This window comes from Myotis yumanensis, unplaced genomic scaffold (assembly GCF_028538775.1).
Source record: "Myotis yumanensis isolate MYYU_CA2020_CCGP unplaced genomic scaffold, mMyoYum1.0.hap1 SCAF_1, whole genome shotgun sequence".
Lineage (NCBI taxonomy): Eukaryota > Metazoa > Chordata > Mammalia > Chiroptera > Vespertilionidae > Myotis > Myotis yumanensis.
In genome coordinates, this window is record NW_027223752.1 from 141,587,871 (window position 1) to 141,604,278 (window position 16,408).

The window sequence follows — 16,408 nt, forward strand, 5'->3', positions numbered from 1 at the left end:
GGTGTGAGGCTGCGCAGAAGGCACTTCCAGGTACACATTGTACCTGAGACTATGTATTATTTATTGAAACTGAGCTCTGCATTCTCTTTATTCTCTGGGCAGCCCTGGAGTTGGGCGCCTCCTAAAATGGATGCCACCAGCAGCTAACCTAAAGGCTCCTACATGCTACTTGCTTTCACTCATTTCCTTTCCAAGGAATTGGAAGCTGTCGCCACCAAGCTTCTTATTAAAGCTTGGGGAGTAATTGGGAATGGCAGTTTAGTGACTGAAAGAGGAATTCCTTTGTGATTTTGGACGTCTCCACATGGATTCAAGATCCGTTTTTTAAGGAAATACTCCACTTTGGATTTTATGGATATATAAACGATACACATGTTGTAGCTTCTGTCTCTGTATGCTGAGTGATTATGTGTGTCTTCACATGCTTAGTACTGAGAAGAAAACTGGGTTACCTGGAGGTTATCTTCATTGTTACTTATGATGTCTGTGGCTGGCAAACCAAGGGACTTTTGGCATTTGGGTGACAAAGACATTTGGAATATATTCCATTGGATTTCCCATGTTGGTGCCACTGTTTCTGGCCACCTCCGTACTGCATGTTGCCATGCTAAAGACACCTAAGGGAAAAAATGTCTCCTGGGTAAGTAGACGATGATTTTCTGTCTCTTAAAATGTTGTTTTAAAGCAGAAATGTGTAATTTGAGAACTTAAAGGCATCCAGTGGTTTCATGTTAATAGAAACATTTGGGAGAACTTCAGAAAGTATTGCCTTAGAAAAGCAGACAAATATTTTCAAACATGTTAAAAACCCTTTGGCAAAAGCATGGTGGTGTGCTTGCTAAAGTATGAACTATAAGACATGGAAACTCACGGTTTGTTCTGCATTTTTAAGTTGCTTCATATTCATATCCATACACAGAATTGAAAATGCATCAATACAAAGTCAAGGTTATGATGGTAAGATGTTTTTAACTCCAGAACTGTTGGTGTTCATAAAGATAGTTTAGATTTCTTTTGGGTGTATTATGTCACATTTCAAGGATAGGATGAGCAGAGTTGTTATTATTTGGGGGATACTGTTGATATGTTCCTTGGTTTTTAGAAACAGGATAGCAATAGATATTTCTCAATGTTACACATCTAATTACTAGTAATTTATGTCAATCAAAATGGCCATGTGTAGTGCAGTTTAACATCCCAGAGATAGCAGTGGCATGTTGATCCTAATCAAATTTGACTATTTACTGTTGTTTCAAGTTCGTTTCCTACCAAGAATAGAAAGATTAGATTGAGCTCAAAATAATGAGAACAATCTGCAACCTCTAAAGAAACAAGTGGCTTTAGATCCCTGCTATCAAGTTTAGTGAGCTTAGTACATTAAAATTAATGAGCAAATAGATTCCCTTCTACTCTCCATCTAAAGTTGTTTCTCTAACACCATTGTTTTAGTCAGCACCCACATATGTAACCCAACTGCACTCATCAGGGAATTTATTTTTATTGATTTATTTGAAAGTATATTTTTAACGATTTCAGAGAGGAAGGGAGATGGAGAGAGAAATAGAAACATCAATTATGAGAGAGAATCATTGATTGGCTGCTTCCTGGGTGTTGAGCCTGCAACCCGGGCATATGTCCTGTTCGGTAATCGAACTGTGATTGCCTGGTTCATAGGTCAACTCTGAACCACTGAGTCACACCGGCCTGGCACGGCATTTATTTTTATAACAGGATTATGGCTTTCTTAAATTAACTCAGGAAAAATAAGTGATTCCATATTTTTGGTCCAGAAATAATTTTTACTACTTAATTTGAAGATAGTAAATCATTCTTACTTGATATGAAATGTCATAATGTTAATCTGAAAATGTTGGTTGTGTGTTTTTCTCTGTTGTGGATAGTCTTTATAGTACTTAATTAAAAGTGAGAGATCTTTCCCAGCCAGTTTTGCTCAGTGGTTAGTGTCGACCTATAAACCAGGAGGTCATGGTTCAATTCCTGGTCAGGGCATATGCCTGGTTTCAGGCTCAGTCTGGGGACTATGCAGGAGGCAGCCCATCAGTGATTCTCTTTCACCACTGACGTTTCTCTGTCTCTCTCCCTCTCCTTTTCTCTCTGAAATAAATAAAAAATATATTTTAAAAGAGACGTATCTTAGTTTAAGCACAGTTCCACAAAAATTGACAAAATTTTTCAAGTTATTTACTATTAAATATTAATATATTTTAAACTCAATGTTATTGGTGTTATTAATTTTCATCTCCTCCTAGAATAATCAAAATATATTATTCAGAGACCCTTGGCCTCGACAGTGAGTTTCTTCCCTCCCTGTACAGATGGCTCCGGTGGCTAATTCTGCAGCCCAGCTGGGTGTCTGCTACCTTCTCCCAGTACACAAACACGGAATAGGGGGAGTGGATTCAAAAGTACACCCCTCCTTCATCTGATGAATCGGGCTAAAAGATTATTTCTTCCAAAGCAGTGCCTGCCTAAGGAGGGTTTCTGCCATGAGGGCAACACTTGAAACAATTTTTTTGTAAGTTTCAACTACCATTGGGTTTGGTTTACTTCCGACTCAATTATTCTGATATTTTTCAGAAAAGGTCAAGTTGTTGGCTAAAAATTCTTTACCAGTTATTTTAACAGAGTCAGAGTACTTGTATTTTTTTTTTAGGTTAAAATTTTCTCTGTATATTCCATTTTCTTACAAATGTCTCTGTACCCAAGTTTGTCAAAGCAAAGTTTACAAGTTTAGTTACAGTGACATTCTAGGGAATACATGAATTTGTTTGGTGTGTGCTGTGTCATAAATCGATAAAGATGTTCATTAGTATTAAAAATGCCTCATTTTGAATGTATGGGGTAGCAAGTATGAGTTTGACATGCGTGGTAGAGAGACACTTTCAAATGTTGAGTATCACTTCCATTTTAATCAGTTGTGGTTGGTTTAGGCATTGAACGGCATCTCTCTGAGTTCTCTGGCTATGTGGAGTGAAACTGGTACTCTAATTTGCATTTGAACATTCATTTAGGCTTGAGTTCCAGAGGAAAATAAAATGATTCATCTTATTTCACAGTGTAGAGAGGGGTTTTTATACCTCTCTACCCCTGGTTCCTCTAAAGTATTTCTTAGACATACTTTGCCCCATATGATAAACACAAACATATATTGCTGGGCATCACAAGCTCAGCGGGAAAGACCACCTGTATTTTCCTGGTGCCTATGGCACACCTGTGGGAGTGTGGTATTTAGACAACTGCTTAAACCATGCCTGAGAGTTTCCATGGCTGTGAAATAAACAAGAGGGAGTAACTACTTATTTCTCTGAGATGAGGTGAGGATTCAGGTCATCTTGCTATAAGGATTCAACAATCATTCAAGTGTTTATTGACTGCCTCTTCTATGTTATTATTGGCACCGAGGAAACATCCTATATTATAAGAGAGGAATGTGCTGATTAGCCTTTACACCCTGAGGCGTAACAACCAAGCGTGTCATGACCAGATCACAGATCAGCAGGAGGGTGGGCCAGCAAGGTACAAGCAAGCTGCAGAGAGCTACAGGAGGGCGGGGCAGTGGGCAGAGAGCTATGGGAGGCCGCAGCGACCTACTGGCACACGGATTCGTGTACAGGGCCACTAGTCGGGGAACAAGAGGCTCAAAATCACCATCCTCACAGAACTCACATTCTAGTGAAGGGAAACAGACAAAAAGCAAATAAACATCTTTAAGGTGGTGAGTAAAATAAAGCAGTGATGGGGTTGGTGTAGGAAGCATGTCTCTAAGATTCATCTTCATAGAAAAGGAACAGCATGTGGCCAGGCCATTACTGAATCTCCCCAGAGCAAACAAGATGTGGGGGTGGAGAGAGGGTATGAGCTGTACACATGGCTGATAGCACATGTCCTAGGAAGATTCCCCTAGACCAGTGGTTCTCAACCTTCTGGCCCTTTAAATACAGTTCCTCATGTTGTGACCCAACCATAAAATTATTCTCGTTGCTACTTCATAACTGTAATGTTGCTACTGTTATGAATCGTAATGTAAATATCTGATATGCAGGATGGTCTTAGGCGACCCCTGTGAAAGGGTTGTTCGACCACCAAAGGGGTCGTGACCCACAGGTTGAGAACCGCTGCCCTAGACAAAGGGAGGTGGAGACAACTAGAGAAGGCCCCCGCCCTTTTTTTTTTAAATAACCCAATGGGAGACAGTAAGACCTAGGCCACCTAGGAAATAGGTGACCAAATAGTACTCAGCCAATGAGGACCTGGAGGAGGGACTAAATAGGCCATGTCCCCTGCCCTACCTATAGAATGGGTGCCCCCTCTCAAGACTGTTATTAAAAGTCTCATTTTTGCCATGCTTCTGTATCCTAGTCCATCATTTGAAATTTGGACAGATGAGCCATTTCTCACATTAGGAAGTGCCAGGAATTGAGAGGGGGTGTTGCAAATTGGTTGGTCCAGCTATAGGAGTAAAGACTTGCAGAAGGTAACGGACTCAGCATTGGGGAAGTGTAGGAATGAAACATTCCAAGCCAAAGGAATGTCCAGGTGCAAAGACCAGAGGCAAGAGCATGCCTGGAGTGTGTGAGGAATGGCAAGAAGGCCAGGCTGGCTGTACTATAGTGACATTCTTGGAATTTTCTTATGTCTCTTACATGTACTTGCCTGTCTTTGGTCATTGTTCCATTGGGGATTCCAAAACATGCCCAATCCCTCTATTCAAATCTCCAGAGAACAGTGGTTTGTAGCAGTGTCATAGGACAGCACACAGTAGAACTTGCCAAACAAGATGACAGGCAGCAGGAGGGAGGGGAGGGAGACTGATCAACATGACACATTCAGGCTTTACAAATGGCTCCTGAGAGTCGAGAAGCTTGTTTATTTTGAACTAGGGGCCCGGTGCACAAAATTTGTGCACTAGGGGAGGGGGGTCCCTCAGCCCAGCCTGCCCCCTCTCGCATACTGGAAGCCCTCAGGGGATGTCCTACTGACGGCTTAGGCCCGCTCCCTGCTCCCCTTGGGGAGCGGGCCTAAGCAACATTCTGGCCTCCCTTTGTGGGAGGCGACCGGGCTGATCAGGGGGAGGCACCAGCCCCATCACCCCGCTGCTGCAGCCACTGCCAGTCACTGCAGCCACCAAGGTGTTTTCATCAACATGGACTCCAGTCCCTTCACCATGAAAAAATGACAACTTTCTTTAGGCATTTTCAAGATGTGTCTTTCATAGGATATGACATTTCTTTCTTTATTATTTTTTTTTTATCCTCACCTGAGGATATGTTTCCATTGATTTTTAGAGGATGTGGAAGAGAAAGGGAAAGACAGAGAGAAACATCAAAGTGAGAGGAACACTTTGATTGGGTGCGTCCTGCATGAGCCCTGGCCTGGGCCCCGGCCAGGGAGGAGCCTGAAACCTAGGTACATGCCCTTGGTGAGAATTGAACCCAGACCCTGCAGTCAGCAGGTGGAGGCATTATCCACTGAGCCAAACCGACTAGGGCAGGATGTGACATCTCTTAGCCCTTCAGCAGCGGACTTTCATTTTTTTCGCCAGGAGTGTGGTGAAAAACCCTAGATCACCTTTTTGGATTCTTATTACCCAAGTTACTAAGAATATTACCAGTGGCATACAGGGAGCTTAGCCAATGAGCAGTCAGAAAAGGTGTTTCCTCTATAGTTCACACCGATCTCTGGCTCGGCACCCCGCCCAGGCCTGACGCCTCTGGCCGAGGCTTTAGGCCTGGTCAGGGACCCCCCTCAGCTCCAATGGCCAGCTCTGCCCCTGCCCAGGACCCCCTGGGGGGGGGGCCCTCAGCCCAGCCTGCCTCCTACACTGCTCAGAGCCCACATGGGGCCTACCTTGGAGTGATCTGGGTGCCGTTCCCGGGACCCAGGCTGCTGGGCACCTATGTATGCAAATTAACCGCCATCTTTGTTGGGTTAATTTGCATACTCATCTAATTGGCTGGTGAGTGTAGCGGAGTGACACCAATTTGCATGTTTCTCTTTTATTAGTGTAGATGTTGTGGAAACAGTGTTACAATGAACATGATGCTGTTTTTGGAGTAACAGAAAGTAGAATAAATTTTAAAATAATGTTAAAGGTAGTATTAAGAAAGAGGATTTAGAAGTAAAGATCCAGATTTATGGAACAGAGCCCTTAAAACAGCAATTTTTACTTTGTGTTACACTAGATTAAATACACAATGTGAAACTTTATTATGGAATCTCCATATGTTCTTTGATTATGAAAACCTCTTCCAGAAGGGTGGTTTTGAGTCATGGTCCTGTGGGCATTTGTCCATGAAAGTTGTGTTGAGCCCTGAAGTCTGTAGATGTGACCCTATGCCAGATCGAACTACTTTGTTGAAAAGTCACTTTGTCTGGAAATAAAAAAATAATAATAGGTCCCACTTGGAACCTGTTGCTGTGCAAACTCCCTTGCTGTTCTTTTAGTTCTCGAGATCTGAAGTCAGTCATATTGAACTTTCTGGTATTTCAAATCTATGGACCTACAGATATTTATTATTATCTACACTAATAAAAGAGAAACATGGTAATTAGTGTACGACCGATACCCTTTTCATTGGCTAATCAGTGAGTATATGCAAATTAACTGTCAGCCAAGATGGCGGCCGGCAGCCAGGCAGCTGGAAGCGAACATGAGGCTTGCTTGCTGCAGTGAAGGAGGTTATACATTGTGACAGGGTGTAGCACCCCAATGTATAACTCCAACCTCCCCCCCTCCCCATTGGCCCTGCCCTGAGTGTGACAGTGGCGGCGCCCCAACCCCCTGATCGGCCCTGCTCTGTGGGTGATAGAGGGCGGCGCCCCAACCCCCTGATCCACCCTGCTCTGTGTGTGACAGGGGGCGGTGCCCTGACTCCCCTATCGGCCCTACTCTATGAGTGACAGGGGGGAGCTCCTCAACCCCCTGATCGGCCCTGCTCTGTGCATGACAGGGGGTGGCGCCACAACCTCTCCATCGACCCTGCCTTGAGTGTGACAGGGGGCGGTGCCCCAATCCCCCAATCGGCCCTACCCTGTGCATGACTGAGGGTGGCATCACAACTTCCCGATCCACCCTGCTCTGTGCATGACAGGGGGCAGCGCCCCAACTCCCCAATCAGCCCTGCTCTGAGCCCGACCAGGGGCTGCACCTAGGCATTGGGCCTGCCCTCTGCCACCCAGGAGCAGGCCTAAGCCAGCAAGTCGTTATCTCCCGAGGGGTCCCAGACTTCGAGAGGGCACAGGCCGGGCTGAGGGACGCCCCCCTTCCCCCCCAAGTGCACAAATTTTTGTGCACTGGGCCTCTAGTTTGTGTATAAAATGTTTTACTAGCTGTTTTTCCATATTTAAATTAGGAACTATAAGAAACCAATAACATTTATTTTTAAAATGAAGGGAAGCTATAAAGAAAATAAATGCATACATTTACATAACACAGAGTGTTAGAGATTGAGTAAGAACTCAGAATTCTGGAGTTTACTTTCTATTTCTTGAAAGAGATGTTCCTATTGAGTGCATTGTGTGTGCATATTGTTACATTATAAAACTAGAGGCCCGTGCATGAAATTTGTGCACTGGGGGGGGGGGGGGTCCCTCAGCCCGGCCTGCGCCCTCTTACAGTCCAGGACCCCTCAGGGGATGTCCCTCTCACAATCTGGGATCCCTCGCTCCTTACCACCCGCCTGCTCACTCCTTACCTCTTGGCTAACTGCCCGTTAGTGCTGTGCGGAGGTGGGAGAGGCTCCCACCACCACCGCGGTGCTTGCCAGCCGTGAGCCCGGCTTCTGGCTAAGTGGCCACTCCTCCTGCATTGAGCGTCTGCCCCTGGTGGTCAGTGCACATCATAGCAACTGGTAGTTCTGCCATAATGGTCGCTTAGGCTTTTATTATATAGACTAGAGGCCCGGTGCACAAAAATTTGTGCACTCGGGGCGGGGGGGTCCCTCAGCCCGGCCTGTGCCCTCTCGAAGTCTGGGACCCCTCAGGAGATAATGACCTGCTGGCTTAGGCCTGCTCCTGGGTGGCAGAGGGCAGGCCCAATCCCTAGGTGCAGCCCCTGGTCAGGCTCAGAGCAGGGCTGATTGGGGAGTTGGGGCGCCACCCCCTGTCATGCACAGAGCAGGGCAGATCGGGAGGTTGCGATGCCACCCTCACTCACGCTCAGGGTGGGGCCAATTGGGGGGTTGGGGCACCGCCCCCTGTCACACTCAAGGCAGGGTCGATGGGGAGGTTGTGGCGCCACCCCCTGTCACGCACAGAGCAGGGCCAATCAGGGGGTTGGTGCGCTGCCCCCTGTCACGCACAGAGTAGGGCCGATAGGGGAGCTGGGGCACCGCCCCTGTCACACACAGAGCAGGGCGGATCAGGGGGTTGGGGCGCCACCCTCTATCACCCACAGAGCAGGGCGGATCAGGGGGTTGGGGCGCCACCACTGTCACACTCAGGGAAGGGCCGATGGGGAGGTTATGGCTCTACCCTTTTACACACAGAGCAGGGCCCGTGGGGGGGAGGGGGGGGTTGGAGCGCCGCACCCTGTCACACACAGAGCCGCAGGGCGATCAGGGGGTTTGGGCGCTGCCCCCTGTCACACTGATCTGGTGCCAAGAGGCCTCGCGGCTCTGCTGATCCCGGTGCTGGGAGGCATGTTACCCTTTTACTATCTAGGATAGAGGCCTGGGGGCCAGCTGGTTTGCCCTGAAGGGTGTCCTGGATCAGGGTGGGGGTCCCCACTGGGGTGCCTGGCCAGCCTGGATGAGGGGATGATGGCTGTTTGCAGCTGGTCACACCCCCTTCAGGGTGGGGGTCCCCACTGGGGTGCCTGGCCAGTCTGGGTGAGGGGCTGAGGGCTGCTTTCAGGCTGGTGGTTGTTGACTGAAGCTCCCAATGGCTCCTTTTTTTTCTCTTTTTTTAAATTTTATTCTGGGCCAGCTTTAGCTCTGGCTCTAGCTCTGAGGCTTCGTATCTGGTTTGTTTGCCGTTCTATAGTTGAAACAATGTATAACTCCAGCTCTGAGATCCCGGCAGGCTGAAAGCTGGTTTCTGGGGTTTTGTTTAGCTACTACATTTGCAACATAGTACATAGTTGCTTAGAGTTGCAACACTGAGGCCGGCAAGTCAGGCGGGGAACATTGGAGTCTGCAGTCACTGGAGCAAGCAAGCCTCCCTGTTCGCTTCCAGCTGCCTGGCTGCCGGCCGCCATCTTGGCTGACAGTTAATTTGCATAAGGATATGCTGATTAGCCAATGGGAAGGGTAGCGGTCATCCGCTAATTACCATGTTTCTCTTTTATTAGTGTAGATAGAGTTACTAGAAATTGGCTAAAAGACTAACATGAAAATTAAACATGCTTTGTATATGGGATGCTGACATGGTTACAAAGTAGAAAGATGTCTCCAGGGAGGAATCCCCTTTCCCTTTTTTTGGTCACATGACTCTGTATGTTTCATCTCATTTCCATACAGATGACTCTTTCAAATTATCAAGAATCCCTATTCTTGTTTTCCTTTTTAACCTCTCTGACCACTTTGATAGGTGTTTGTCTTCGTGAATTTAAAGCTGAATGGCTTTCAGTTAGGACTTGGTCAGAGATTTTCCTCCTGTTGGTTTTGCTGGTCTTTCCATCTAGATTACTCATCTTTCACACAATAAGTTTCTGAACATATCCACGTTAATATTTCCCTTTCTATGCTCTAGACCAGTGGTTCTCAACCTTGGCTGCACATTAGAATCACCTGGGAATCTTTTTAAAATCCTGATTTCTGGGCCTCATCCTCCGGAAATTCTGTTTCTTTGTTATGGGGTGGGGCCACAACATTAGTAACAAAGAAACAGAATTTCCTGAGGATGAGGCCCAGAAATCAGGATTTTAAAAAGATTCCCAGGTGATTCTAATGTGCAGCCAAGGTTGAGAACCACTGCTCAAGTCATATATCACTGATGCCAGCAGTATTTCCTGGTATTATTTACTTTCCTCTCTTTACTTGTTGGGCTACATCAGAAGGTTTACTAAACTTATTTCAAACACCTGTGCAAGGTTTTCTTTTCTTTCTTTTTTTCAGCTTTACTCACAATTGACAGGAAATCAGAGTGTCTGGTGATTCAGATAAATTCTTATGCCCACAGCTGCTGAGATTCTTCCAGAAACTCACATATGGTGACAGTTTTTTCTTCTTCCAATAATTTTTTTTCACTAAATAATTGGACTCTACATCTTGGCTGGGAAACCTGAGAGATTGTACCCGGAGGCTCCAGTAAATATAGATGTGTGGTGCTTTATGTAGCCATAAAGCCTTAGGAAGTATCTACTTGTATGAGGCCTGCCATTATTATTTTTAAATTATATGTATTTTTTAAAATTTCTAAACTTTTTTTTTAACATTTGATCTTTCTCACCCATTTCTCTCACCGCTAGCCCTGCCTCCAACAACCACCAATCTGTTTTTAATTTTTTTTTATATTAAAATGTGAGCCCTTTAAAAACAATTATAGTTCTCACTTACAGGAAGCTGAGACATTTAAAAGGGAGCAAAAGGTCCTTCTTAGTCTCCAAACAAACTCTTTTCTGCTGCTTTTCTGTTTCCCCGTTTCTGTTCCCGGTGACTCTGTGCCACACTTTGTCCCAATGTTCCCTGATGAGGGAAATTCAAGCTTTGGAGACAGATTCTGGTTCTTCCCGTAGCTGTGTGCCCTTAGGCAAATTTTTAACCTCTGAGGTTGAGTTTACTCTTCTGTAAAGTGGGGGCAGTCAGACTTTTCCTTTTGGAGTATTTTAGAAACAGGGCCTGTCAGGTGCTTACCAGAGTGCTGGCCCTCCCAGGCAATTAGTTAAATTCCCACTCCCTCCTCTGGTCCGTCCCTTTGCTATAGCACTCATTCCATTCGGGGTGTATTTTCCTGTATCCTTTAGACCAGCGGTTCTCAACCTGTGGGTCGTGACCCCTTTGGGGGTTGAACGACCCTTTCACAGGGGTCACCTAAGACCATCGGAAAGCACATATATAATTACATACTGTTTTTGTGATTAATCACTATGCTTTAATTATGTTCAATTTGTAACAATGAAAATACATCCTGCATATCAGATATTTACATTACTATTCATAACAGTAGCAAAATTATAGTTATGAAGTAGCAATGAAAATAATTTTATGGTTGGGGGTCACCACAACATGAGGAACTGTATTAGAGGGTCGCGGCATTAGGAAGGTTGAGAACCACTGCTCTAGACTCTGTATTGAGCACTAACTTCCCAACTTCCTCTTCTCCAATCCATTCCACACACTTCCACTACTCAAAGTTCCCCGAAACCCAGATTTTCATCAGTTTTTTGACAGATCAAATCCTATACATATTTCCTACCATCCACAGCGAAAGTTAAGTTAGACATCCCCAAATCCAACTGAATGTCCTATCTGGAGCAGACAGGAGGGGCCAGAATCAAAGGCGGGGAGCCAGGGTCCCCTCTCTCCCCCTGGCTGGCTCCTTCCCTTGGGTTTGGGCCCTGTCTTAGAGGAGATGAGCTTCCAGCTGGTGCAGCTGCCCTTCCAGTTGCTGTGAGGACACACCTGGCCTGTGGAGCCAGCGCTGGGGCAGGGGAGAGGTGCAGGCGCTTCACCAGGGCTGCAGACAGGCGTCCCCTTGGGGCTGTGCCCTGGACTCTGGAGGTCATGCCCTGAAGGCATGTGGATAAAGAAGGTGAAGAAAATCCAATAATGATGTGCAAGCCACTCATTGTCTTCCCCTTTTCCTCTTTGGGCGAAGGTGAAAGAGAAAGAGAGCAAGTGCTCAAGCAGGTGCATGAAAGACATCTAAGATCTAAACCTGAGAGCAAGCCTGACGTTTCTGGGAGAAGGTGTTGATCCATGTTATACTTTATTTAGATGCCATATTGAGGCCTGTAGGGCCCAGGACTTCGAGGCCAACTGTGACTTGTTCCCTAAAGTTAAGATGTGGTAAAATGTCCAACAAGTTACCATATCACAGTCTGTTCAAAGGGATCTGAGTCCGTGCCCCGTTGGGTGATTTAGTTCTGACTGTCCCCACCTTTGTGCAGGCTGGCGATGAGTGACAGCCCTGGTGGGCGTTAACTGCCTTGGTCAGCGGGTCAGCAAACCTTTCCAGGAAAACACGCCACACTGCCACACCCCTGCGATTCCATGGCTTGGGGAGCAGGGCCGGTGTGGCAGCCCTCCTTGGGACAAAGGCAGCAGGGAAAGCCCAGGTAATAAGGATGCGCTGGTTCCTCCCACCCCGAGAGAACTTCTGTGTGGGCTGCTTGTGGTGGGGATCCCTCTGAGCAATTAGGAGGAGACAGGTTCCGGGAAGCTGTCTTGGAGGAAAGGTTGGAGAGAGTCCACTGTGAGTAAATTAAGTGACTAAATCAATGTTAACCCTGTTTCAGGGATTCGTTCAAACTAGGGCGACCACGAGTCTCATTGCAATGCCTGTTGCCCGCCACAATTATTTAGTGTCCTCTTTCATTCTCAAAGGGGATCTGGCCTGGCAGTAACCACACGGCTGCTCTTACTGTCACAACAGAGAATGAATGGGAGATTGAGGTACAGAGGAGGTGGGGAGAAGGAGGCCTGGGAAGGTATGAGCTCTCCACAGAACAGCTTTGTTTGTGAACAAGCCTGTGGACTGGTCTGGCATTAGACGGGGCCACCTCAGCTTTGTACTTTGGGCAAGCGAATGGGTCTCTTCGAGGTCACTTTATTTACCTGCAAAATGGAGAGCGTTTTTTTAGTAATAAGGTATATTTTAAAGTGTGCACATTGTTTTCTTAGAATGCTATTGCACGCCTGATAGACTACAGCAGGGGTCCTCAAACTTTTTAAACTGGGGGCCAGTTCACTGTCCCTCAGACTGTTGGAGGGTCGGACTATATTTAAAAAAAATATATGAACAAATTCCTATGCACACAGCGGCGGCAAAAACACCCGGCGGGCGGGATAAATGTTTTCGGCGGGCCGAATGTGGCCCGCGGGCCGTAGTTTGAGGACCCCTGGACTACAGTATAGTGTAAGCATAACTTCTATGTGCACTGGGAACCAAAAAACGTGTGTGACCCACTTTCTTGCGATATTTGCTTTCGTGTGTTGGTCTGGAGCTGAACCTGAGTATCCCCAAGGTTTGCCTATACTCACCTCACTGGGACGTCTGGTGTTTTTGCCTTGGCACACGTTGTTCATTTTAGCTTTTAAATTTAGTATCTCCCCAAGTCAAACCAGGAGAGTGAAATGAGCTGATTTAGCTCTCTCTGGTAGCATGAAGGGAAACACATGAAGGTAGATGACAAGGTTCCTGTTTTTGTTGTTATTAATCACCTGAGGATATTTTTTCCATTGATTTTTAGAAAGAGTGGAAGGGAGGGAGAGAGGGAGAGGGAGAGCGAGGGAAATATTGGTGTGAGAGAGACACATTGATTGGTTGCCTCCCACAAGCATCCCCACCAGGGCCGGGATCAAACCTGCAACCCAGGTTCATGCTCCTGACCGGGAATTGAACCCATGACCCTTTGGTGCATGGGCTGACGCTCTACCACGTAGCCACACCAGCCAGGAGATGGCAAGGTCCTTCCATCTGTTCCTCTGGTTAAACTAGTTCCACAAGGTAAATGCACTGCAGCCTCCTCCTGTAGCACAGGAAGGATGTGAATATCTCACATTTCTTGGGTCCCAAAAAAGAACCAAGTTCTGCATTCTATTTAAATTAGCACAGTCTTAAGAAAGGCTGGACGTAAAAATGTTATCAACCTATCAAAGCAGAAGGGAGAAATACCATTGTAATAAATTTCTCAAAATTACAACATCAGTCCTCCCAGCTTGACACACGAGAAATCAAAATGGAATCGCTCATGTGAGAATACAAGTGTTGAGCAGTCTCTGAACTATTGACATGGTGATCCCAGAACCTACAGAGCAGCGGTCTGGGCTGTAGTTTGCCGTGGCTTTTGTTACTGCAGTATCTGGGCTTCTTGCGGATCTGAGCGGCTCCGGTAGCACCAGCAGTGATAGCACATCTATTTAAATGTGAATGGCAGTCAGGTGTGCGGAGGAATTTTCTGGATGTGCAGGCAGATTGCAGTCTTGTGCAATCTGGGCTGAACAGATGCAGCCTGCTCTCTTGATAGCACTCTCATGTAAGTTCATACCTGTCAGCAGGTGTCCTTTAAGCTCTGAAGCTTCATGGGGGTCTCTCTGGGGTCATAGTCCCAGGGCTGAATTTAACACTGAACGTAGTTGACTTAGGACCTTGTTGGCCACTGGTGTCACCTCTGGAGATAAAGGAAAAGAGAGTTTAATTTTGATTTTGTTTTTCCCTAAGGGCTGTGTGAAGACAAGAGCAGGGCTGTGAGAATGTTTGTGAGAGGGAGGAAAAGGGAAAAAACATATCTCAGTGCCATGTGTGTCAGATGACACACTTGCTTCTCTTCCTGAGAGCCAGTACTGAAGTCCTAGAAGCCTTGACAGCTCACTTGAGCGTCTTCATTTTCTGCCATTTTCTCAATCCTATCTAATCAAAGAGAACCATGGTAATTAGCCGTACCTCCGCTACCCTTCCCATTGGCTAATCAGGGCGATTTGCAAATTAACTGCCAGCCAAGATGGTGGCCGGCAGCCAGGCAGCTTGAAGCAAACATGAGGCTTGCTTGCTTCAGTGACAGAGGACTCCAACGTTCCCCACCTGCCGCTGCCGGCCTCTGAGCTTGCAGTTTGAAACATTGTTACAAATATAGAAGCTAAACAAAACCCCAGAAACCTGCTTTCAGCCAGCCTGGCCTCAGAGCTGGAGTTGAAACAGTGTTTCGATTATAGAACCCAAACAAACCAGATACCTGCTTTCAGCAGCCGAGGCCTAAGAGCTGGAGCCACGCCTCAGAGCTAAAGCTGGCCCAGAATTTAAAAGAAAAAAAGGAGCGGTTGGGAGCTTCAGTCACCCGCCAGCCTGAAAACAGCCCTCAGCCCCTCACCCAGGCTGGCCAGGCACCCCAGTGGGGACCCCCAACCTGAAGGGTGTGTGACCAGCTGAAAACAGCCATCATCCCCTCATCCAGGCTGGCCAGGCACCCCAGTGGGGACCCCCACCCTGATCCAGGACACCCGTCAGGGCAAACCAGCCAGCCCCCACCCGTGCACCAGGCCTCTATCCTATATAGTAAAAGGGTAATATACCTCTCAGCACTGGGATCAGCGGAGCCGCGAGGCCTCCCAGAACAGGGATCAGCGTGACAGGGGGCAGCGCCCAAACCCCCTGATCGCCCTGCGGCTCTGTGTGTGACAGGGGGCGGGGCCACAGCCTCCCTATCCACCCTGCTCTGTTCGTGACAGGGGAAGGCGCCCCAACCCCCTGATAAGCCCTGCTCTGTGCCTGATAGGGGGGAGCTCCCCAACCCCCTGATCGCCCTGCGGCTCTGTGTGTGACAGTGGCGGCGCCCCAACCCCCTGATCGGCCCTGCTCTGTGGGTGATAGAGGGTGGCGCCCCAACCCCCTGATCCGCCCTGCTTTGTGTGTGACAGGGGGCGGTGCCCCAACTCCCCTATTGGCCCTACTCTGTGCATGACAGGAGGGAGCTCCCCAACCCCCTGATCGACCCTGCTCTGTGCGTGACAGGGTATGGAGCCCCAACCCCCTTGATTGGCCCTGCTCTGTGCGTGACAGGGGGTGGCGCCGCAACCTCCCCATTGACCCTGCGTTGAGTGTGACAGGGGGCGGTGCCCCAACCCCCCAATCAGCCCTACCCTGAGCGTGACTGAGAGTGGCATCGCAACCTCCCAATCTGCCCTGCTCTGTGCATGACAGGGGGCGGCGCCCCAACTCCCCAATCGGCCCTGCTCTGAGCCCGACCAGGGGCTGCACCTAGGGATTGGGCGTGCCCTCTGCCACCCGGGAGCAGGCCTAAGCCAGCAGGTCGTTATCTCCCGAGGGGCCCCAGACTGTGAGAGGACACAGGCCGGGCTGAGGGACCCCCCTCTCCCCGCCGAGTGCACAAATTTTTGTGCACCGGGCCTCTAGTCTATATATATAAAACCCTAATATGCAAATAGACTGAACAGAGGAACAACCAAACAACCGAACAACCAGTTGTTATGACATTCGCTGATCACCAGGGGGCAAGCACAGAACATGGTGGTCATCAGCAGCAGGTGGCAGAGCATGGAACATGGTGGGCATTGGCTGCGGCGGGATGGTGGAGCAGGTGAGCGGGGGCACCAGACCAAGGCAAGGCACCAGTTGCTGTCATTGGGGTTAGCCTCTGGTGGTTACTGAAAATGTTTTGCTCCTGTGTGCCGTGGTCCCGCCTGCCGCTTGCACCCACTGCTGGCACCGGCCCCACTTGCACCGGCTGCTGGCGCCCAGCACCAGTCCTGATTGCTGGGTGCCCTCAGTG

At 47.9% G+C, this 16,408-nt stretch overlaps 1 protein-coding gene across 5 annotated transcripts in view; it reads left to right on the forward strand.

Annotated features, from left to right (window-relative positions):
* CACNB2 (calcium voltage-gated channel auxiliary subunit beta 2) overlaps positions 1 to 16,408 on the forward strand; it is a 359,416-nt gene that overhangs the window by 136,518 nt on the left and 206,490 nt on the right. The window contains exon 1 of one of the 5 annotated variants that reach the window (XM_070432480.1): positions 138 to 640. The exons of the other annotated variants lie outside the window; for them this stretch is intronic. Coding sequence (XP_070288581.1) covers positions 560 to 640 — 81 coding nt within the window. The 5' untranslated portion in view covers positions 138 to 559. Of the gene's footprint in view, positions 1 to 137; positions 641 to 16,408 lie in introns of those variants that run through there. 5 annotated transcript variants of the gene reach the window in all.